At 43.1% G+C, this 22248-nt stretch overlaps 1 protein-coding gene across 5 annotated transcripts; it reads left to right on the top strand.

The window, feature by feature from the left end:
• Positions 1–583: 583 nt before the first annotated feature.
• DHX8 (DEAH-box helicase 8) lies at positions 584–16339 on the top strand. 5 transcript variants are annotated; one of them, XM_013951471.2, is made up of 23 exons: positions 584–702; positions 1094–1179; positions 1790–1862; positions 2292–2377; positions 3023–3132; positions 3241–3552; positions 3846–3990; positions 4619–4822; positions 5345–5432; positions 5781–5878; positions 6412–6559; positions 6987–7168; positions 7586–7780; positions 8006–8191; positions 8739–8949; positions 9278–9459; positions 10342–10482; positions 10758–10913; positions 11781–11918; positions 12359–12487; positions 13600–13796; positions 13937–14116; positions 14645–16339. In XM_013951471.2, exons 1-23 carry the CDS (start codon positions 591–593, stop codon positions 14862–14864), a joined length of 3579 nt encoding a protein of 1192 aa, XP_013806925.1. In that variant the 5' UTR covers positions 584–590; the 3' UTR covers positions 14865–16339. The 5 variants fall into 5 exon arrangements, with proteins under 5 accessions (XP_013806925.1, XP_067167931.1, XP_013806926.1 ...); XM_013951473.2 differs by lacking the exon at positions 584–702 and adding an exon at positions 724–853; XM_067311830.1 differs by lacking the exon at positions 7586–7780.
• Positions 16340–22248: the final 5909 nt, after the last annotated feature.

Below are 22248 nucleotides of genomic sequence, written 5' to 3'. Positions count from 1 at the left end.
ACTTCAGGAGTCAGAGAAGAGAAAAAGAAATATGAAGAGGGCTCTGCTACTGCTGCCAGTTCAGGAGCAGGAGAGGAGAGTAAGAAATATCAGTCAGCGCATCTTTGGAGCCTGAGGTATCTGTGAGACCTCAAACGCTGGCAGTGCTGACAGAACAGGCCGACCCTGGCTGCCCTGTCACTTTTTTGCAGTGGGCTCTCCACTCAGGGCAGCCCTGGCGTGACTCCTCGCAAGGGGAGCCGACCGGGCAGAAGCCCTGCCGCCACCTCCCTCATCCCTCCCCACCTGCCGCCGCCAGCCGCAATCCCCGTCATCCCTCCCAACCCTCCCCCAGCCGCCTCAGACCGCGCGCGCCCCGCAGCGCCGCTGAGGTACCGCGCGGCGCCTTTTCCCGCCTTCGCCCCCATTGGCTCCCTCGCCCGCCACAACCACAAAGATGGTGTTACAGACTCCCCTCACGATGGGCCGTTCTAGCACCGATGTTCGATGTTCCTCTCTATGGTCAGCCCCAGCGCGACCTGCGCGTGACCCCTAACGGCTTCCGCCGCGTCCCGGATGCGGAAGTGGTGCCGTGAAGGGAAGGGGCAGACATGGCGGACCCGGTGGCTCTGGAGGAGCTCGCTAAGCTCGAGTACTTGTCGCTAGTCTCCAAGGTGTGCACCGAGCTGGACAACCACCTTGGCATCAACGACAAGGACCTCGGTGAGCGGGAAGGTCGCAGCCGGAGACGGTGCGGGCGCCCCCCACGCGCGGCAGAAGGGCCTGTCCCGGCGCGGCCGTGACAGCAGCCACCGGAGGGGCTGCTACAGCTGCCTCCGTCGGCTGGGACGTGTTCTGCGAGCGGCTTTTCAAAGTTAGGAAACTGGTCTTTCTTCAAAAAGCTTGTCGCGAGCGTGAGAAAATGCTTTGATCTGGGCTCCGGAAAGGACTCGGAAAGGAAAGGGCTGCTGTCCTGAACAGTGCCACAGCTTTTCTGTGGGTGGATAAGTCTAGCAGAGCCCTGGGCTGCCACTGGAACAGCTCTTACTAGAATGTGGGCTTGCACTGCCTTTTAATTATTTGCTCTGATTTCCTTTATACTTTTTCTTTACAGCCGAGTTTGTGATAAATCTTGCTGAGAAAAACACTACGTTTGACACATTTAAAGCTGTTCTTCTAAAGAATGGTGCTGAGTTCACTGTAAGTGAGATCTCGACATTATTTGTACGTTTTTGTCCTGGCATATTTTATAGAGCCTTTTTTGTTTGAAAAGAGAGGTACGAGGCCTGATTATTGATTTTTTTTTTTAATGGAAAACTATGCAAATATATAACTTTTGAGTATATCTATCTGATCAAGCCTTCCCCTCCTTCTCCACTTTCTTAACACTCATAGTCCTTGTGAAGCATCCTTCTGAGGACTTACTTGAAATGTTTATCATCTCATTGCTGAGCATGCGAAATACGGAAGAAACACCTTGTCATGAAGACAAATATTAGTATAAGTCTTTCTGTGATATTCAGTTCCTGGGTTCATGAGTTCCTCAGCAATTACTGTGGTTGGATTAAGTAGCTGATTAAAAAAAAAGATGGGTGGAAAAATCAGTTAAATGGAATTATCATAATCACTTTCAGATTCAAATTATTGTATTTGTTTTAGGCTGTACATGAAGCTTCTTTTAAAAACAAAGCCTGCATCTTCAGAATTGAGCTTTTTTGCCCTCCTAACAAATCCTCTCTTGAGCCCTTTATTAATGAACAAAAGTATTGAAGTCACTTCTCAGAATAAAATATTTTACTGAATTTTTCAGGATTCCCTTGTTAGTAATTTGCTGCGTCTCATACAGACAATGCGGCCTCCATCAAAACCATCTACAAGCAAAGGTATGGATAATCTCTCTCTCATCAGTTCAGTAGAACCCCCCCCCTTTTTTTTCCCTTTTTTTAATATATATTTGGTCAGATCAAAGTAGTTATTGTTCTAGTCCTGTAAGACAATGCATATCCTATTGTTGTAATGGGTTTCTTGCTATTATTAGTGGTAGGCTTGCAAAGCTGTTGAGGCACTTTAAAACATATTGAGTACAGTATTTAGAGAATTTGTGATTTTCACAGATTCACTGTTAATCATAATTTTGTTTGTAGGAAGATAACATTATCATCTTTGAATTTAATCTCTGTGACAACTGTGTTAACCTTTGCATTCAGATCAAAATTAAATTTTATGTTCAATTTCAGAAACGTTAAGGGTAAATCATTATAGCACTTCTAAGGGTTTTGTTTGTTTGTTTGTTTTTTTAATCTCAAAATCAGAGGCAGTTGTCAAACCCAAATCGGAGAAAGAAAAGTTGAAGGAATTGTTTCCAGCCCTTTGCAGGCCAGACAATCCCAACATCAGGGTAAGGTCATAATTTCAGATGTCTGTCATGTACATGGAAACATAACACTTATTTTCTACATTTTTCTCATAGTTTCAAGTTGTATTTATGTTAGCATTTGTATCTTCTGCATGAATAAAAATGGACCATGAGAAGTGAAACCCAGAAGAGGCAGAAAGCTGATATTATTGGCTGCAGTTATCAGGAATTGCTGTTGTAGGAGTTGCAGCATTGATACTGTTTTGCGGGATATTTGAAAAAAGAGGCTCTTGTGACATGAAATTTATAGCCTGACCTTTTTGACATAATGTTCAGAGCAACTGATCGTGAACTAGATGAAAATCTTGGACATTGAAATACTACCAGAAACTTGTATTTTGTATTTCAGTAATAATTTAGATGTTGAGATAAAACTCTTCTTTGTATAAAAGCAGAATTGGCACAACATTGTGCCAAAATGGGGGGGGAGTTTTTTGTGGTTTTTTTGTTTGGTTGGTTTTTTTTTTTTTTACAATTTTTTTCCTTCCATATTGTGTATTCTGTCTGATCTTTCTTTATTCTATATTCATTCTAAACAGAAACGCACTTGATTATTCTTTGTGTAGGTTAATTCTTTGTGACAGACTTTTATCAGCCTTCCTATAGAATGGTTCTCTGTCCTTGCAGAATATGTTGGATGAAGATGATGTGAAAGTGGCAGCTGATGCACTAAAAGAGCTTGAAGCTCTAATGCCTAGTGCTGACAGACAAGGCAAGCAAAGGAACAGCGACCACCGGTAGGTTTCTAGTGTGTCTTTGGCGGATGGGTACTGGCACTTAATATTGTCTACCTGTTGTGTTCTTATGTAGAATTTCAGTGTAGACTTCTAATGTTTGTTTGATAGGGCAAAGAAAAAGAGGAAGAGCCGAAGCCGCAGCAGGGACAGGAAGCGAAGGCACAGGTCTCGTTCTAGGTCTCGTTCTAAGACTCGGGACAAGAACAGGGGAAAATCCAGATACCGCTCAAGGAGCAGGAGTCAGAGTCCCAGCAGGGATCGTAAGGATCGAGAGAAATATGTCGAGAAGAGCAATGATAGATGGAGAGACAAGCATGTAGACCGTCCACCACCTGAAGAGCCTTCCATTGGTGACATTTACAATGGCAAAGTGACAAGTATAATGCAATTTGGATGCTTTGTGCAGCTGGAAGGACTAAGGTACCCTCTGATCTTCACAATAAATCTTGTATTATTCCATCTGTGTTCTGCTCTCTGATCATGTCTTAAAGAATGTAGGATGCTGCAGTAAAGTAAACTGAGTTTTGATGCTAAAATGAAGTTCTGTTTCACAAAAATAAATTTGACAGGGGAGAATGCTTTCCTCACGAAAAACGGTTTATGAGCATACACAAAAATTAGTTGCAAAATATTTTAAACCAGCCTCTGAATGATGTTAAGGACTGTTTGAGTATTAATATACAACATCTCATGCCCCTCTGTTGCACCTATAGGAAGCGCTGGGAGGGCTTGGTCCACATCTCTGAGCTTCGAAGAGAAGGACGGGTTGCCAATGTTGCTGATGTTGTGAGCAAAGGTCAAAGAGTAAAGGTCAAAGTGTTATCTTTTACTGGATCCAAAACCAGCCTGAGCATGAAGGTATGAAAGATATTCCATAGTCCTTAGAATAGAGTTCATGTGATGCCAAACCTTTTATAAAGATTACATCTGCTTTTGCTACCTTATGTATTACTGAAAACTAATACATAACCCTTCAAGTGAGAGTTAAAACATTTGAATTACGGTTCTGTATTTAAGTGGCTCATTACTTTTCACTCATTTTCCTTAGGTTCTTTTTTTTGTGCATTTTTGATGTAATGGTCCTAAAAATTTGTTGAACCAAATGAAGTGGTTGATTTGACATGCTAGCTACATGACAAGTCAGACCTTATGCTGTTTTTATGCTTGTCTTCCTTTTTCTGAACTAGAGAAGCATTTATTTTTAAATAAAATGCACTGCCATTGCCAGGGCAGAATATATTCCAGACCTTGGGATGTACTCATCTCTGGATACCAGCTGAAAAAAAAATATATATTGCATATATATATATATATATATATATATGTGCAAACTAGCATTTTCTGTATATGGGCTGTGTTTGGCAGTAGCCTCTTGGAAAAGTGGGCTCTGCTTTTACTCCTGCGTTAGAGGAAGTACCAGGCAGGGTTAATAGATAAGGAGAAGTGCAATATAGGTAGAGCTGATTGATTAATCAATCTAATGTAGGATGTTGATCAAGTCACTGGGGAAGACTTGAACCCAAACCGGAGGAGAAACCTGGTTGGAGAAACCAATGAAGAAACCTCTATGAGGAACCCAGACAGACCCAGTCACCTTTCCCTGGTAAATGCTCCAGAGGTGGAGGATGATACCCTTGAAAGGAAACGCCTCACCCGAATTTCAGACCCGGAGAAATGGGAAATAAAACAGGTATGTTTTGTATTGAGTGAAATGGGGTGCCAGTCAGTATAATTGCAAGGGGGTTTCATAAACTAAGCTATAGCTCTTTGATTATTTTTTTAACTTATTCCTTATCTCTAAATCACTGCTTTCTTGCTATCTGGGGCTTCTAGTTCTGCTTTAACTTTGAAGTTAGCCCTGCTTTGAGGAGGAGGTTGGACTAAGTAACCTCTGATCCCTTTCAGCCTAAATTGTTCTACGATTCAGTGGGATCCTGGTCTTTATCCTATGATTTTTAAGATGGTCTTTGATTATCAGTACAGTCCTGCCATGCCTAAATCAGCTGTCCCATACTTTTGGTATTTAGAATAACAAAAAGATTATTTGTTTAGAGACTGAATGACTCGGGGAGATATGTGCCAGAATGTAGGACTGTTCATTCCTTTGCTCCTTATTTATAACTCTGGATGATATCGTTAGAACAAAAACCTTGCTGGCATGAGTGGTGTTCATACATGGGGACAAATTCCTGTTCTTTCATTCCTTCCCCAGATGATTGCAGCTAATGTGCTTTCCAAAGAAGAGTTTCCTGACTTTGATGAGGAGACTGGGATTCTTCCTAAAGTTGATGATGAAGAAGGTAGTATTTCCAAGTAGTCTTATTGTTGTGGTAAATTTCTTCTGTTTCTGGATGTGTTTTGATTCAGAAACAGATGATGATATAAGTGGATGTGAAGCATGTCACAATTTGGTGTCACCTTAAACATTTGGAACGAGGGTTACTCCAGCCTTCTCATTGTTAGTGACACTTGGATGTGCACTTGACTGTCTGTGTGTACTTTTTGTGGTGTTTTCACTTTTGAAAATTGTCTAATTACGTCATAATCAAGAATGCACAGGAGGTGCTGTTTTAAGAGGTACTCTTATTCACATGCATCTGAAAGATGATGTTTAACTTTCCATTAAAACTGTAATTTGTGGGTTTTAGATGAGGACCTTGAGATTGAGTTGGTTGAAGAAGAGCCACCATTCCTTCGAGGTCATACTAAACAAAGCATGGATATGAGTCCCATCAAAATAGTAAAGGTAAGAGATTTCAAGGGTTGAAAACAGTGTACTTGATTTAATTAAATATTTGGGAATTCAACAACCAAGGTTCTACCTGAACATTTCTCAGAGCCCTGAAAAACATTACTACTAAATTGGAGATCCTTTCTTTACTTATAAAGCTGGGTTATTAGTTAACTGGTAACAGTGAAGTAGAATAATAGAACAGAAATGCACATTTAGCCTGCAGCAACTGTTTCACATATGTGTGTCAGAACTAATTGGTATTTTTCTGTTCTGCTGTTTACCTTTTGAAGGTAGGAGGCAGTGGAGAAATAAGTTTTTTATTGGTAGTGCCCATAATCCTCCTGACTAGACAGCGAACAGATGTTCTATATTAGTCATGGCCATGAAAGTTCTTGAGGTTGGGCAAGTGGAAATACTCTGGAACTCAAATATATAACAAGTTAACAAATCTGATTCAGAAGAGGCTTCAGAAGGACAGTGCTGACAGAGAGATAATTACAGGATTGGGCAGTGCTTGAAATCCTAACTCTTTTCTTGCTCTTCAGAATCCAGATGGTTCCTTGTCCCAGGCTGCAATGATGCAGAGTGCGTTAGCTAAAGAAAGGCGGGAACTTAAACAAGCCCAAAGAGAAGCAGAGATGGATTCTATCCCTATGGGACTCAACACACACTGGGTGGATCCTCTTCCTGATGGTATGTCTGAACACATCTAGGTGTGACCCATGCCTTTTTTGTGATAGTTGAGCAACACAGGAGAAGTGTTTTGATGTCTAGTTCATGATACTATTGTGTTTGTTCGCTTCTCAGCCTTGTTTTTAAAGTGAAGAAATTCTTTTCCATTTAAGTTTGGGAAAGTTTCCATTTAAGAATGGGAATGTCAGTGAAAAGTACAGGGGTATTCCACTATCCATCAGGGATGGACTACTGAAAAGTGTGATGGGTAGCGAAGCAATATTTCACACAGAAATTGTTTTAATAGAGGGAGGATGCATGCAGGATTTTACAAAATACAGAAACTTAAATGCACAGGAAAAGTGTGGAAGATGGAGCAGTAGGAGCAAGATCATTGGACCTGTGCTGTGTGAACCTAAATGTGATGGTGAAATTGTTTCTTTTCTAGTGGATGGAAGACAAATAGCTGCAAACATGCGAGGTATTGGGATGATGCCAAATGATATCCCAGAGTGGAAGAAACATGCATTTGGTGGCAACAAAGCTTCTTATGGTAAAAAAACCCAACTTTCCATCATTGAGCAGAGGGAAAGTCTTCCAATCTTCAGACTGAAGGAGCAGCTGATACAAGTAAGACCCTTGAAATGACATTGTTTTTTGAGCAAGGAGTAATTTAATATAAATGTTTTTGTTTTATCCTGTTGACAGGTGAATAGCCAGTTAAAAAAATTAAGCATGGAACAAAATAATTTTTTAAAAGGTTTATATATATATATATATATATATAATTTTAATAATGTTCCAGATATTTACTGATATAAGTCAAAATTGAAAAGAGGATCACAAAGGGCAAGGAACGAGTCAGCTAAGTGGTTAAGCAGCTTGCTGACTATTGGTCAGTAAGAACAACAATTAAATCATTTTTGGTCTGGGTCAGCTAAAACAAGAGAAGTAGGTGCTCAGTGTAGTCCTAGATACACTGTGTAGAGATTTTTATTTGTTTGTTTTTAAATTTTAACAAGTTTTATCTAATATGACCTTTTTTAGGCAGTGCATGACAACCAGATTCTGATTGTTATTGGAGAGACAGGATCTGGAAAAACAACACAGATTACCCAGTACTTGGCTGAGGCGGGGTATACATCGAGAGGAAAGATTGGATGCACTCAGCCTCGCAGAGTGGCTGCAATGTCTGTTGCAAAACGAGTGTCAGAAGAATTCGGCTGCTGTTTGGGACAAGAGGTGAATTTCCTTGTTGAAGGATGTGCTGGAATAAACACAATGAAAAGCAGGAAAAATCAGTAATAGAGTTAGTTTGTGTGTCCGTGTGTCTGTGTGTCCATGTGTCTGTTCCTTGGTAGGCTGGAAATGAGCTGACAGTAATCAACCCAGGAACTAATGGTCTGCAGCTTCAGTTTTAATGTAAAAGGGGTAGAACATTGTTTTCTATTCAACTCTTCTTTCTAGGTTGGCTACACCATTCGGTTTGAAGACTGCACTAGCCCTGAAACCGTCATCAAATACATGACAGATGGTATGTTACTGAGGGAGTGCCTGATAGATCCTGATCTGACCCAATATGCCATTATCATGCTGGATGAAGCCCATGAGAGGACCATTCATACAGATGTTCTCTTTGGACTCCTGAAGAAGGTAATATAGGCTTTGATTCTTATTGCCTTGGGTTTCTCTGTGTGTTATGTATGGGTAGAGACCCAAAGTGGAAGGCAAAGTTATCCAAACCAAGTTCATTCATGTGCCTTAAGAGACTCTTCTGAAGCAAAACTAATGTTCCTAAGGGTTTATAGTTTGAATGCTCATAAGACAAGACTCTGTAAAGACAAAGCAAGCAAAATTCAAAAGAAACAGTGAGCCTTGGTACTCTAGGATGCTCCTAATGATGGCTGAGCAGTGGAGTGTTCTTGCTTTGCTCCTGCTCTGACAAAGTTATTCTATGATAGGTATTGCTAAGAAAGGTTTGAAATGTGACCTTAGTAGGTTGCATAAGTAGTTGTTTGAAATTCTGGATTCTAGAATGAGCTGCTCTTCTGCTCATAGCAGTTCTGGAATCTGTCAAAACGCCTTATGTGACTGGTTGTTTTTCTTTCTGCAGTATAGAATACTTTTTTGACTTAAGTCAAATGCTATATGTTAAAAGTGCCAAAGGCAATAAATGACTTGAGAACTTTCTTTCCTATAGACGGTGCAGAAACGGCAGGATATGAAGTTGATAGTGACATCAGCAACACTGGATGCTGTGAAATTCTCTCAGTATTTCTATGAAGCTCCAATCTTCACAATTCCTGGCAGAACATACCCAGTAGAAATTCTGTACACAAAAGAGCCAGAGACGGATTATTTGGATGCCAGTCTGATTACAGTAATGCAGATCCACTTAACAGAGCCACCAGGTAAGTGGAGAATGCTGCAGGGTGATTGGTGATTCAGGGACTCTTAATACCTTTGAGCAAGGTCTTTCTATGAGGCACAGATCAAGCATCAATAACATGAGTGAAATATTGTTCTCAGCCCTACCTTCTGTTGTTTGCAACCACAGTAAATAAAATGCTCAGAACTGAGGTTGAGTGAAGAGTAAAGTATGTTGTTTTTGGCTAACGGTTGTTGCCCCAGGACTACCAAAGGTTGGGGAACTCTGCTTTAAATGGAAGAGGTGAGCGATGGAAATCCAGGAGTTGTACTGAGCAGAATTGATTTTGTGGATGTGTACTCCCTGTGTAGGTGACATTTTGGTGTTTCTAACTGGTCAGGAAGAGATTGACACTGCCTGTGAGATCCTCTATGAGAGGATGAAATCTCTAGGACCTGATGTTCCAGAGTTAATTATCCTGCCAGTATATTCAGCTTTACCGAGTGAAATGCAAACCAGGATCTTTGACCCAGCCCCACCAGGAAGCAGAAAGGTAATTTCAGCGAAGTGTGGCTTCATCTTCTACTGATACACCCCACTATTAAAAAGTATTACAATGCTGATCAAACTTTTTTTTAGCATTTCAATTCTGTAAGGTATAATTTTGGACAAAATCGTGTAGCTTTGGAGAAAAGGTGGTTTATATGTAGCTTAGAGCATGTTTTCGGTTGCCTGGTTTTCTCCATTACTTTCTGTCTTGAAAATATTTTTCTCTTTTTCTCATCTTTTTTTTTTTTTTTCCCCACAGCACTTCCAGTAATATCTCACACACAAGTGTGTGTGCATACACACACTTGTGTGTGTGCGTGTGTGTAAAATATATCTATATGTATTCTAAACCTTTAAAAACCTATATAAAAACATCTAGTGTAACAAAGATCTCTGTGGGGTGTTCTTGGTGCTTCTTTTAATGCTGCCCTTAAAGAATATTAATATCAGTGAAATCTAAATAAAATTTCTTTTGGGTGGCTGTAAATTTCCTGCCAACTAGCTAATAAATACCTAGAAATTTAGTCTATGGAAGTTGCTTTTCTAAGTGTGGACTGTATTTTAGTGATAGGCAGAAATTATCCCTGAAATCATTGCAATCTGCTTACAAAATAATGACCATGTTCTTAATTATGAATTTTATTATGCTCTCTTCCCATATTGCCCGAACGTAAAACAGAGTCCAAATGTTTAAAACCTGTCAGGTTTTGGCTATAGTTAATACTATTTTGTGTCCCTCCGTTTCTCCTTTCAGTGTAAAATTAATAGTAGTTGCATCTATAACAAACTGATCATACCATGTAGAGTAAATTGTTCAAGTTGAGCAGCGTGATTGGTTTGCCACCTAGACACAGAACTGATTCCTGAATTAAACTGTTGTTTGCAGGTTGTTATTGCCACTAACATTGCTGAGACCTCTCTGACTATTGATGGAATATATTATGTAGTTGATCCTGGCTTTGTGAAGCAGAAAGTTTATAACTCCAAGACTGGAATTGACCAGCTGGTTGTTACACCAATTTCACAGGTAGGCATTTTGTGTTTGACGTTTTTTTCCTGCTGCTGTTGTGTAACTTGATGATGTGTCCAAGCATGTGGAAGCAAAGTGAGGCGATGATAAAACCAAGCTTTTGCTATCTCTCTGAATTGCACTTGAGACTGTGACTAGGGAATACATACTTCCCTGGGTTGTACTGGAAATCTTTTTAGAATAATACAAAGAAAATCGCAAACAATCATTTTATCTTTCACTTGTTTTCACCTGTGCCTGTTTGCACCACTGAGATGCCTTGTTACCTCTAGGCCCAAGCAAAGCAGCGAGCAGGAAGAGCTGGGAGAACAGGACCAGGAAAATGCTACAGGCTATATACAGAGCGTGCTTATCGAGATGAAATGCTAACCACCAATGTACCTGAAATCCAGAGAACAAATCTGGCTAGTACAGTGCTCTCCCTGAAGGTAGGTATTTCACTGACTTTCAGCAAGCCAACCTGATCGTAAGTCTTTCCATAAATTAATTTCAGCCTTTATGAGCCTCTTTAAATACTTCAGTAATTCCAGACCCTTCTAATAAACACGTGTATCTTGGAAGGGATACTGTATCACATGCAATTTTTGGGCACTATAGCTTGCTCATGCGTTTTTCTCTGGAGGTTTATAACATTCAGTATCAACCTAAATTAGAAGTCTCGGCTGCACACAACATTTAATTGCAAGCAGTTTGAGAAATAGGAATTTTATGGCCATTGCACATTCAGTTATGTTGTTAACAGGATATAAGATGCATGTTCTGGAGTTGGTTTTGATCCCCAGACATATGCATCTTCTGACTGTGTATATGTGTAAGTGCATTTAAGTATCAACTCTGGGAGTCCACAAACTGAATCTAGCGCGGTACGTAGCTGCTAGGGAAGTTGTTGCTCTTTACCCCCTTTCTGGGAGAAGGGGGAAGGCTGGAGACTTATTTAGTATCCATTGTAGCTGTCATCCCACCCTGACTTAAAAGGCAGGAAGTCACACCCAGCTTTTAGACCATGCGTCTTCTAGAGTGGATCATCTTGTTTGGAAGAGCTTTGAAACAATACCAAAGAAACATACCAAGAGAACTGAATGAAAGCCATGGGCCAGTGCAGGATTATCTCAAGTGTTAGACTGTAGCCATGTATTCATGATGGTGGTTGCAGCTGAGTTAAGGGCATGAGGGTGGGGTGGGTTTAAAGCTCTTCAGTGCTACTTTGTTTGATGCTTATATATCTCTGGCTGGGTTTTGGTTTCCTTCTTCTCTCCAGTGTTTTGACTTGAGTTTTCTCCACTTTTGCTGTTCAGGCTATGGGGATCAATGATTTGCTTTCCTTTGACTTTATGGATGCTCCCCCAATGGAAACTCTCATAACTGCCATGGAGCAGCTCTATACCTTGGGAGCTCTGGATGATGAAGGACTGCTCACTCGACTTGGGCGCAGGGTAGGTTGTATAGGATATTTCTTAACACTGGCTGGTTTGCATGTGTTTAGAGGATGACATGGGAGTAATTGTTAGGGACTTGCCTGGCACTGTGTTTTCTCTTGTTCTTTCTCCTTCCATTGTTCTCCTTTGTTGTGCTGGTAGTTCTGCCCTTACCATAGTTACGTATTTTCTGCTTCTTTAAGGAGCAGATAATTTTTCTTCTTATAAATAAGGTTACTTTTATCAATGTCTAAAAATCTCCTGTAAGTATTGGGATGATTTTTGTGATTGTGTATATAGTCAAGGTAATTTGTTTCATGTTCAGTAAAGTTATTTTGGGTAAAGCACATTGCTTTGATTGGGAAACACTGAAGAAAAGTCACTGGTATCTTTCACACTGAGAGATCTCAAGATTTTTCCAAGACTTTGCATGGGATCCTGAAACATGTGTCTTGCAGATGGCAGAATTCCCCTTGGAGCCCATGTTGTGTAAGATGCTGATCATGTCTGTACATCTGGGATGCAGTGAGGAAATGTTGACAATAGTCTCTATGCTGTCTGTACAGAATGTATTCTACAGGCCAAAGGTAAGGAATGCAGCCAAGAGACAGCAGTGTTAAAGTTTGGATGGTTTTTTTGGGTGTTGACTGCCTCAGGTGTTAGAGAGTGGGCATATTTGCCAAAACAGACCTGTAGCTTGGCTGAACTGTTCATTCATACATTACATATCTGACATACCTTTTGGTTAAACACTCTGTAGCTGTGGATATTGGTTGTCTCTTTGTGGGTGGGAAGATGAAAGTTAGATGCCTCACATTCTCTTTTTCCTTCCCAGTAAACACATACAACCCTAAATCCAGTCTGCCCCTGCTTTTGAGTTCAGAATGGCTTTGCTAGAGGGAAACCTCTCCATCTCCAGATAAACAGAATGTGCTTCTTCATCACAGTCCTGTCCTGTGCTGATTGTTCTCATGTCAGCAAGCAGCAGACTGTGGTGCAGTAGGATTCCTCCACAGAAGAGTCCCATAGAATCCATTATTTCTTCATTATGATACCCTGCTGCAATTTAGTCCGTTAACTTCAATTTTGATGTATGTAACCACAGTGTTTGATTCATGTTTTATCTGTAGATTGGAGAAGTCAGGAGAAGTGGGTAGATCAGCAGAGTCAAAGCTGCTATTTCAGCAGCTGTGTTGATTACTCATTGAAGTTGCTTCCAGAGCAATAAAAGCTAGCTACTTCTGTGTATGCATATACTGCCTACAATATAAGGGAACCGTCTGCTTTGAAGTATCCTTTCAAAAAAAAGGGTCTGAAATTGAATAAAATGTGTCAGTAAAAACAAAGTACATCATCTTTTATGATCAAGCCCTTTCCTCCTGTGGGAGACAGTCTTTCAGAAAGCCTAGAGGAGGTCTGTCTTCAGCAGAAACAGTTCTAGGCTTTCCAGATCATACAGCCGTAGGTTTGTCTTTGTGAGAGCAGTCCTAGACCTTCAGATTCTTAGTGATTGGCCCGAGTGATTGGAGACATTTACCACTCAGAATTTTGTGTTGTCTTTCCAGTTTTATATCATCTGTTTCTTGGTAGCCTTAAAAAGGCATGGTATGAGTGACAAGGAACCAGTGTCCTTTTTCCTGTTACACAAGGATGGTCTCTAAGGCATAGATGTCTGATAGATACATATTTTATGTATTAGGATAAACAAGCACTTGCTGATCAAAAGAAAGCCAAGTTCCATCAAACAGAAGGTGACCACCTCACTCTGCTGGCTGTGTACAATTCCTGGAAGAATAATAAGTTTTCAAATCCCTGGTGTTATGAAAATTTTATCCAGGCTCGGTCCTTACGCAGGGCACAGGACATCCGCAAGCAAATGTTGGGCATTATGGACAGGTGAGCACATCCAGAAGGACAAGTACTGACTTTTCTTAGTGTTATTACATTGTAGTAGCTAAAGAAAACCTGCAGATCTGATGTTAGCAGCTGCACCCACATCTGGGGATCTCTCTAAATTTTTTCTCCCTGTCTGGTAGACACAAGCTGGATGTGGTGTCCTGTGGGAAGGCAACAGTGCGAGTCCAGAAGGCCATCTGTAGTGGCTTCTTCCGAAATGCAGCAAAGAAGGATCCCCAGGAGGGTTATCGGACACTCATTGATCAACAAGTAGTCTATATCCACCCATCCAGTGCTCTTTTCAACAGGCAGCCAGAATGGTGAGGAAGGGGACGTCACTTAATTTTCCATTTCAGTTCAGATTTTATAACTGAGAAGCCTGTAGTGTGCACTATTTGTAGAAAACAAATCAAGCTCTAGGCTTCTGATTTGTCAGCAACAAGCAGAATGAGAATAGTTTCAAGTCTGTCCTTGGCTCCTTCTGCTAAATTTTGTCTGTGCAGATGAGAGACTTACTTTTAGAATCAAGGCCAGGACTGGAGCCTGCAGTTCTGTGTGCCTGTCTTGTGAAAGTGAATTCAAAACATTGAGCACTGAGAGAATGGGAATTGTTTTACATGGAATGAAGCACTTCCGTGCTGAAGAATAGATGTGAAATAGGAGAGGGAAAAGAAGATAGCTCTTCTGGATGATTCTTTTGGAGCCCACATTGGAGCTTGTAAGGAGCCTGATTCTAAGGAAGGGAAGAGAAGGAGATCAAGAGGCGAGCTTAGATATTCCAGCCCTTGCCCTGCCTCCTTCTGTTTGGAAGTAGTAATTTCCCAAGTTGCTCTCTCTTTTCTTCACAGGGTGGTGTATCATGAACTGGTGCTGACCACCAAGGAATATATGCGTGAAGTGACCACTATCGATCCCCGCTGGCTGGTGGAGTTTGCACCAGCTTTCTTCAAGGTTTCTGACCCAACCAAGCTGAGCAAACAAAAGAAGCAGCAGCGGCTGGAACCCCTGTACAATCGCTATGAGGAGCCCAACGCTTGGAGGATCTCGCGTGCATTCAGACGCCGATGAGCCTAGTTCTAGCATGGACTGTTGTTGGTTGTATATTCGTGGGACTGCAGTTTTTGCATTGTTTTGGGACGCTTGCAATTGAATGGTTACTTGCAAAATGATTAGAAAATAAGTGTTTTCAGAGCAAAAGCACAAGGGGGCGTTGCTTGCTCATGTCAGCTGCCTCTCAGAATCTACAGCTGCATGACAAATGTCCTGGCTCTCCTCAGTGTATTGCATCATTTCAGAAATAAATCTCAAAACACTTTTTTAGTCATTCCCCTTTTAAGAGAGAAAATCTTACACACTGAGCACAACAGCAACAAAAAGTGATTAAAAAATATTTGTTCACCAACCTAATCGTGTTCTGAATGACCAGACAAATAGGGCTGGAATATGTTTGTTTCTTTACCCCTACTAAAAGGGATTTATTTCAGCTTGTGCTGTTGAACAGTGACTGTTTTTACTGTTTTAGGCATTTCTCTGTCCAATGTAACTATTTGATTTTTATGCAAGCCATCTGTGGTGAGCTATTTAGTATCTGTGGCTGCGGGATAAGGTAAAAAAGATCCCCTGAAACCCAACTAGAGGGTCTGTTATACTTGGACAATGACACAGGTCAGACTGCAAGTCTTATCCTTCATCACCATCTCCTGCGTGCTGAAGGCTAGTATATCAAATGGTAATTAACCACATCCACTGTGTAGCACGGCTCTGTCTATGAACCTAAGTGGTTACAGATGTTTAGACTTTCTACCCAATGTGTCATGTTTTATTTCCACTGGCAGTGTTTGGTGACATCACAACTGTTGAGGGCTTTTTGTTTGTTTCTTTCTTTCTTTTATATATAATCTCTTACAGCTAAAACTTCAGTAAAACACAGTGGAACGGTTCCATATTAAAAACAGATCGATTACCCAGTGTGTGCTATGTCACGTTGAAGCTATCTGTAAATGTCTCCCCCCCCCCTTTTTTTTTTGTTACAAATAGAACAGAAACTTGTTATTTGACTCCATAGCTGGAGATACACAATTTTTATTTTATTTTTTTCCCCCAAAGCTGGGATATTTGCTAGTTATTGTTGAAAAGAGTAGAATGAAGTTGGCTGGTTTAGTTTTGCATTTGATTGATCTGAAGAATGTTTCACACTGAAAAGTGGATACATTTGAACTCTGTATCTATGTACACAGGTGGGCAGGAATGTTGTATATACTGTTTTATTATGTTGTATAAATACCTAAGGCTCTCTGTTAACATTACATCTTTATAAAGTTAAGTAAAATTAGAAATTTTGTAAGTTCAGAGACTTTTTCATTATGGCGCTGTGCAAAGAAGGTTGTCCTATTGACTACTCTTCAAAGCATATTTTTATTCCAGCCTGTTACCTGCACCTGTTACTGTTTTCCATTAAAATTTACACTTGACTTTCAAAAGGCAATGAAAGATGTAAAATAAAAAATGTACATACTGGAAGTCCCAACTGGATAACATTGGAACTTTGAGGTATTTCTGTTCCAAATTTGTTTTGTATTTGCTTCCCTAGCTTAGCTTCTTTCTGACTTTTGGTGGGGAAAATGCATCAAGAGGGAGGATTTTTTTTAAGCCAACAGTTGTTATCTGTGTGAATTATTTCTTTTATTTGTGTAACTTGTCAGTAATATCCCTTAATGCATTTACAGAAACCTTTCCATTTGGATCTCAACTATTGTTTGGGAACACCCAACATCCAAAATGAGACTGAGAAGCAAGAATGCTGGCTTGCAGACTTGCAGCACTTCCATGTTTATTTTAAGCATGTTTTATCTACTTGATATGCTCAAAAGCCTCAGAGCAGTAACATTCCAGTGTCTTCTGCTGTTTCTATGATTTTTTTTTTTTTAGTTTGCTTATCTTGTGTCATGCCAAAAAGAGAAAATAAGCTGCCTGATGCACTTTGTTCTGGCAATGCTTATGTCAACTGAATAGGTATATTGGCTCTTTGCTGGAGGAAAATGCTCCTTGAACTTTGCTGGGGGAGATGCTTGGGTGAGCATGTGTGCCAGCCTGCCTGTCTGAATTAACTGGTTTATCTTAAATGATTAAAGAGCAGATTTTTTGGTTCATTTTGAGTTAAAACTATAGGACTGATCACACAAATCTCTTATTTAAAGGTAGAAGTCCTGCCAGCTGAGGCCAAGTGTCTAGTCTGGAATGTTTTTGGAGGTGTTGTATCAGCATAACTGCTAAAAATTTCTTGAATAATGTAAGTTCATTTGTGTGCACAATACCTGCATGTGTGTCTGGGTCAGCAGTCAAAAAATCCTTGCCATTTGCAGCTGTTGTTGTGCTGCAGATCCTGCCCATCTGGGATGGAGGTGTCCACGAGCGTGCCATGAGGGAGGGGCTGTGCTGGCTCCAGCCCCAGTAGCAAGTGCAGCCGCTGGACCGCCGGGCTTGGGTGGCTCTCCGCTTCCTGCAGCATTCGGCAGCTGGTGTTGAAACACAGGCTTGGGCTGTAAATAGGGGGGAAGGCATTGACTGCCAAAGCATTGGGGTTAACCTTATCCCTGCTGGCAGAGAACAAGCTACAGGTAAACAGAGGGAAAACCAGGGATGCAGACAGGGTGAGAAGAGCTAAACAAGAATAAATTGAAGGAAAATGCCTAGTGCCACTCCCAGGAGAGGCAGGCAGACTGCTATCAGCCTTTGTGGGGGGTACATGAAGGCTCTTGCCCTGTGCTACTGAGGTGTACTAAATGTCCCAAGTTATTGGTGCTTTATTTGTTTTTTTTTTTTCTTTTTTTCTTTTTCTCTCTTGTCTTCTTCCTGGAAGACCAAGGAGCAATCTGAAATACTGAACAGTTCCTCTGAGGACTTCTAAGCTGGCTGTGAACCCCTCTGCTCCTGAAAGACGCTGTGGCTTGAGGAACACCTAATGCAAGCAGCACAAAGTAAGCGTTGCAGTTCCTGCCCCAGATGCTTTCCCCGAGCGCGTTGTGGTGCACTGCCACAGGGCAGTGAATCTGTCTGAGCGGACAGAGCAAAGAGCACTTGTCTCCAGGTCCGGCAGCATGTGCCATAGGCCAATTTCCATGTGTTAGCTTGTTGTCACAAACAAAGGGTTCGGAGCAAAAAAACCCCTACTTGCATGTACATGCGCACGCTCACTCACACATCCAAAATCAACCTTTTGCCCTTAATTCAAGAAAGATAAATATGATTTTTACAGCCAGCCCCACACATGTTCCATCTGTTAGAGTAACTACCTTAACCTCATTAATGGGCTTGTTACCAGAGCCAGTGTGACAGTAGTGTGCTGCTTACACAAAGGGGGTTTTGTTTTTTAGTAATTCAGTTTTCATGAGATTTTTGTGACAATTGCAGAAGGCTGTGATACTGACCCATTAGCAGCTTCATGGAATTTCTCATTTATGAATGCAGTGTTCTCTTAGGCCAGCTGGGAATACAGCGAGTGAGTATCTAATTCTAGCAAATATGTTTTATATGTGTATGTTCTGTAACCTACATAAATCTTCTGGCTGGCCTGTTCCTGTACCGGCAGTGGAGACGCTGGACTGCGCTGGGCTGGGTGGGCTGGTTTATTACGATTCAAAACGGTCTTGTAGCTGGTCGGCCGGTGGGTCTGTCCCAGCCTGGCTCTGCTCTGAAAGCCATGCTGAAAGCAGTGCTTCCTTGTCTCCTGTCTGTGCTCAGTATTAGTGCCCCTTTGCTAGAAAACCTAGGCAAGGAGGTGGCCGTGTGTTACTCTGGATCAGTCAGCGGCAGGTTGCTACAGTACCTGGCTTCATGCCATGGCTTGGCTGCTGCAAGACTAGGAAAGTGGTCAACAAACATCATTGTTATTTCAGAATTTGGATGCTTGATTTGTACCATTTAGGTCAGCCATAGTGTTTGAAAAGACTGTTGACAGAAAGCCAGCGTTAGAATTCCTTCAAGTCTAGGAAACAAAATTGCATCAGAAGCATGGGGAGAAGCCTGAGAAAGTTTTGTGCCTCCTCTGCTCTTTGTTAATTGGAGAATTAACCAATGCCTTAAGTGCCTGGGGAGGCATTTAAGACTTAAACATGCAGGTGGGAAAAGCTTCCTCCTCTGCCCTACACATAAGCCAGGGTGACTGCAAGTGAAGGTAGACTCACAGTCATGAGGTGGCTTTGGTTTTTATGTTAATTAACTTGAACATGGGGTTTCTCTCCCACACCTGCATTTGTGTTCAAGCGCTTCTCTACAGCCGTGAACATCTGGACCTCGCTCTGAGGCAAGGTCACCAGGGATCCCTTGGCCACTTTGGCACCCAGGATTTAGGGCTGTCGCCAATCACCGGACCGCAGGCAGTTGGCCCGGAGGGAGCCGCGTGCCAGGCCAGGGCTGGGCTGCCAACGAGCTCTGCTGCAGCAGAGGTGAGGATGTTTGTTCACCCCAGTGAGGCGAGCAAAGCTGGGAGAGGGCCACACAGGTGTCGGTCATGGCCCTGAGGACCACCCAGGTGACTGCTGCTGGTCTAGAAAGTTGAGCTGCCCTCTGTTTGAGGGTGACAGTGGGTGGATGCTGCTCTCTCTCTTTATGGTCTTTTCTGCATTTAATTGGACTGATGGTTCAGGGATGGGGACAGTGGGGTGAGCCCTCCCGGAGGGTGCCATGAGCGGCGTGAGCTTGGCGTGAGCGTGGGGTGGTCTCCTCACGACATGCAGAGCCCGTGCTGTCACAGTGCGACCCTTGGGGGCCTGGGCACCCCGGACCCGCCAGCTCCCGTGCCCTCAGCACCGGCGAGCAGAACCAGGCAGCGTGAGGGATGGATGGCACTGATCCAGCATGGGGGGCTGCGGGCTGCACTGGGCAGCCTGTCTCTGCAGGCACCCTCGGCGTGCCGAAGGCCCTGCCCCCCTGCCCCCCTGCCCCCTCATCCATGTATCAGCCATCAAGGCATGGAGAGATCTATATTAATGGTACAAAACAGTCTCCAGCATTGTGGTAGATTACAGTATTACTGTGACTGAAACTCAGAGGAGCAGAGGGGAGATGCGTGTGGGTGTCGTTAGGGCCGATTCATTTATGAGAATGAATCTCCTGAGAATGTCAGCAGAGCTAATGCCAGCATCCTTCCCAGGAGCACAGTGCCTCCATAAAACGTTACAGGGACTCAAACGTCCCGGCGTTGCTGCCCTTGGAACCCCCATGCTCTCCTGTGCCTTGGCGATGTGCAAAGTACTGACCCGGGGCCAGAGCAGGCTTCCTGTGCTCCAGCTGAGCCCCCAACATGCGTGGGCACGAAGGTGCTGCCCACAGGCGCACGCTGCTCATGCAGAGCTCGACTCTCCTGCCGGGTCTGTGCAGCAGGGCAGGAATGTCACAAAAGGGAGCCAGGGGTACCTGCTGCTCTCCTCGCTCTTTGGGGCGGCCCCGCTTGGTTCATGTGGCTTTTGCAGTCACGACCTGGGCCAGGCCAGACTTCATTACCTTTTTTGACACTTTTGAAAGTGCTTGGAGCAATGTGACACCCCTCCCGCCCTATCTGCAACCCCTGGATCTGCTGTCGAGGCTTTGCCTAGCCACATGGCATTAGCGGTCTGTGTTGTATATGGCCCAAAAAAGAACAGTCCAATTCTCATAACTCTTTTTATTCCCTTCCCATGTACTACTCAACCCATAAAGTAAGCTTTGCTGCTGCCCTTGCTCTTCATTTTCCCTATTGATAGTTATTTCAGGGCATGAAATCTGTTGATCCAAGTATTTTCTTGTTTATCCTCAGCAAATTGTATCAGAAAGTCCCGTAGTCACACTCTCGAGGTCCTTCAGCTCTACTTGGCAACCCATCAATGCTGGGGTTAATTCTTTTGTCCTAGACGACACACTCTAAGGGCACGTCTGGGACCTGCTGTAATGTTACACATTAATTATTTAGTATGACCAGAAAGGAACTTTGCATCATGTTCTGGGTAATAGATTTATGGTGCTTCCTGCTGGGCTTTGCACCGCTGCTGCAGCAGGAGCAACAGCAAGGCCACGGCAACAGCAATTGCTCTGGAAAAAAAGAAAGATAGCAAATAGAAGCAAGCTCCTGGTCACATTCATTGGGAACGAAATCCTGCAGCAGGGTACACCCCGTGCCTACATTTCATCTATAGAAAGCAGAAGTGCCTCTCTTCGGAGGAGCCGGACTCTCCGGAGGGAGGAGGCAGGTGTCACGCCAAAGGCTCCGGCACTTCAGCAGGATGCCTGAGGCTGCAGCGAGGCTTGGCAGAGCTCCCGGGGCTGGCAGCGCCCTCCTCCCTCCTCGCGCTTGCCGTGGAGGTGCACACGAGACGGGCACGGATGCCGGCTTCAGACAATAAACCTTCATGCTGCTTTCCCCAGCCTCTTCATGGCATTTAGCTCTGGCGCCTTGCTGCCGGACATCAACTATGACTGTGACTGCTCTGATGTCACTGTGTCTCCAGGAAGGTTGTCCCTGCGTGTGTGTGTGCAGCCAGTGCTGGTCGGGGGCCTCCGATCAAATACAGACTGCAGGACCTCTCCCACTGCACCCGTTGGACCTCTCCTGCTGCGTGTGCTACTGACCCTTCCTGTGCCCTTACACCCCTGATAACGAGGGACTTTTGCTGGGCCAGGTGGCTTGCTGGGAGCAGTTTAACACACGCAAGAAGCTTACAGCAATGCCAGGAGGAACGTTAAATTCTCACTGGGTTTTCTTGCCTTCGTAGCCTGGAAAGTAGTAAAATACAGCATCATCCTTTAAATCTAATTTTGTATTTACAAATCCAATATTTCTTCCATGCTATGCCTAGCAGCAGCCAGCCTTGGACTGAATTTCCCTCCTTCAGCTGGTCTGCCTCTTGCTTTTCTAAAGCAAGGATAACTGCGTTTGCAGTATGACAATAAAGAAACCATTGCTTGCCGCTGTCCAGAAGGCACATAACTGCTGACAGTGCTCAGCAGCCACTCCTGTCACGCTGGCCCACAGGCAAATCATCGTATTGGGAGAAGAGAGAGAAGGGCTGTTGTTGATCCTAAACTGTCATTTGTGAGGGCTTTTGTGACAAAATTCTCAGACCCAATGCCCTGGGTTGTCAATGCCCTGGAGAAATACTACTCTTACCTTAGCAGCAGATGCTTGGGGAAGCTCATAACAGGTATTGCTCCTCAATAAGATTCAGCAGTGAATCATGAAAAGCAACTGCCAAAGGCCAGGAGCCTGTTAGCTTGGTACAAAAAACAGTAACAGTGAAAATAAAACATTGCATGCTTTTAGTGTGAAACCTGCATGGATCCAACTCGTGGAGTGAGAGCAGGACGCAGCTGGGTTCCTGCCCTCTCATCCCCTGCCCGCAGGGGCTGCAGGTGGGTCCACCCTCCTCTGAACTTAGGGGACCGTGGCCACAGGGTGGCTGATTGCTTCACACGTGACTGG

This window comes from Apteryx mantelli, chromosome 28 (genome assembly GCF_036417845.1).
Source record: "Apteryx mantelli isolate bAptMan1 chromosome 28, bAptMan1.hap1, whole genome shotgun sequence".
In the NCBI taxonomy this organism is placed as follows: domain Eukaryota; kingdom Metazoa; phylum Chordata; class Aves; order Apterygiformes; family Apterygidae; genus Apteryx; species Apteryx mantelli.
The sequence above is the reverse complement of the archived record's forward strand: the minus strand, read 5'-3'. Positions and strand labels throughout refer to the sequence as shown.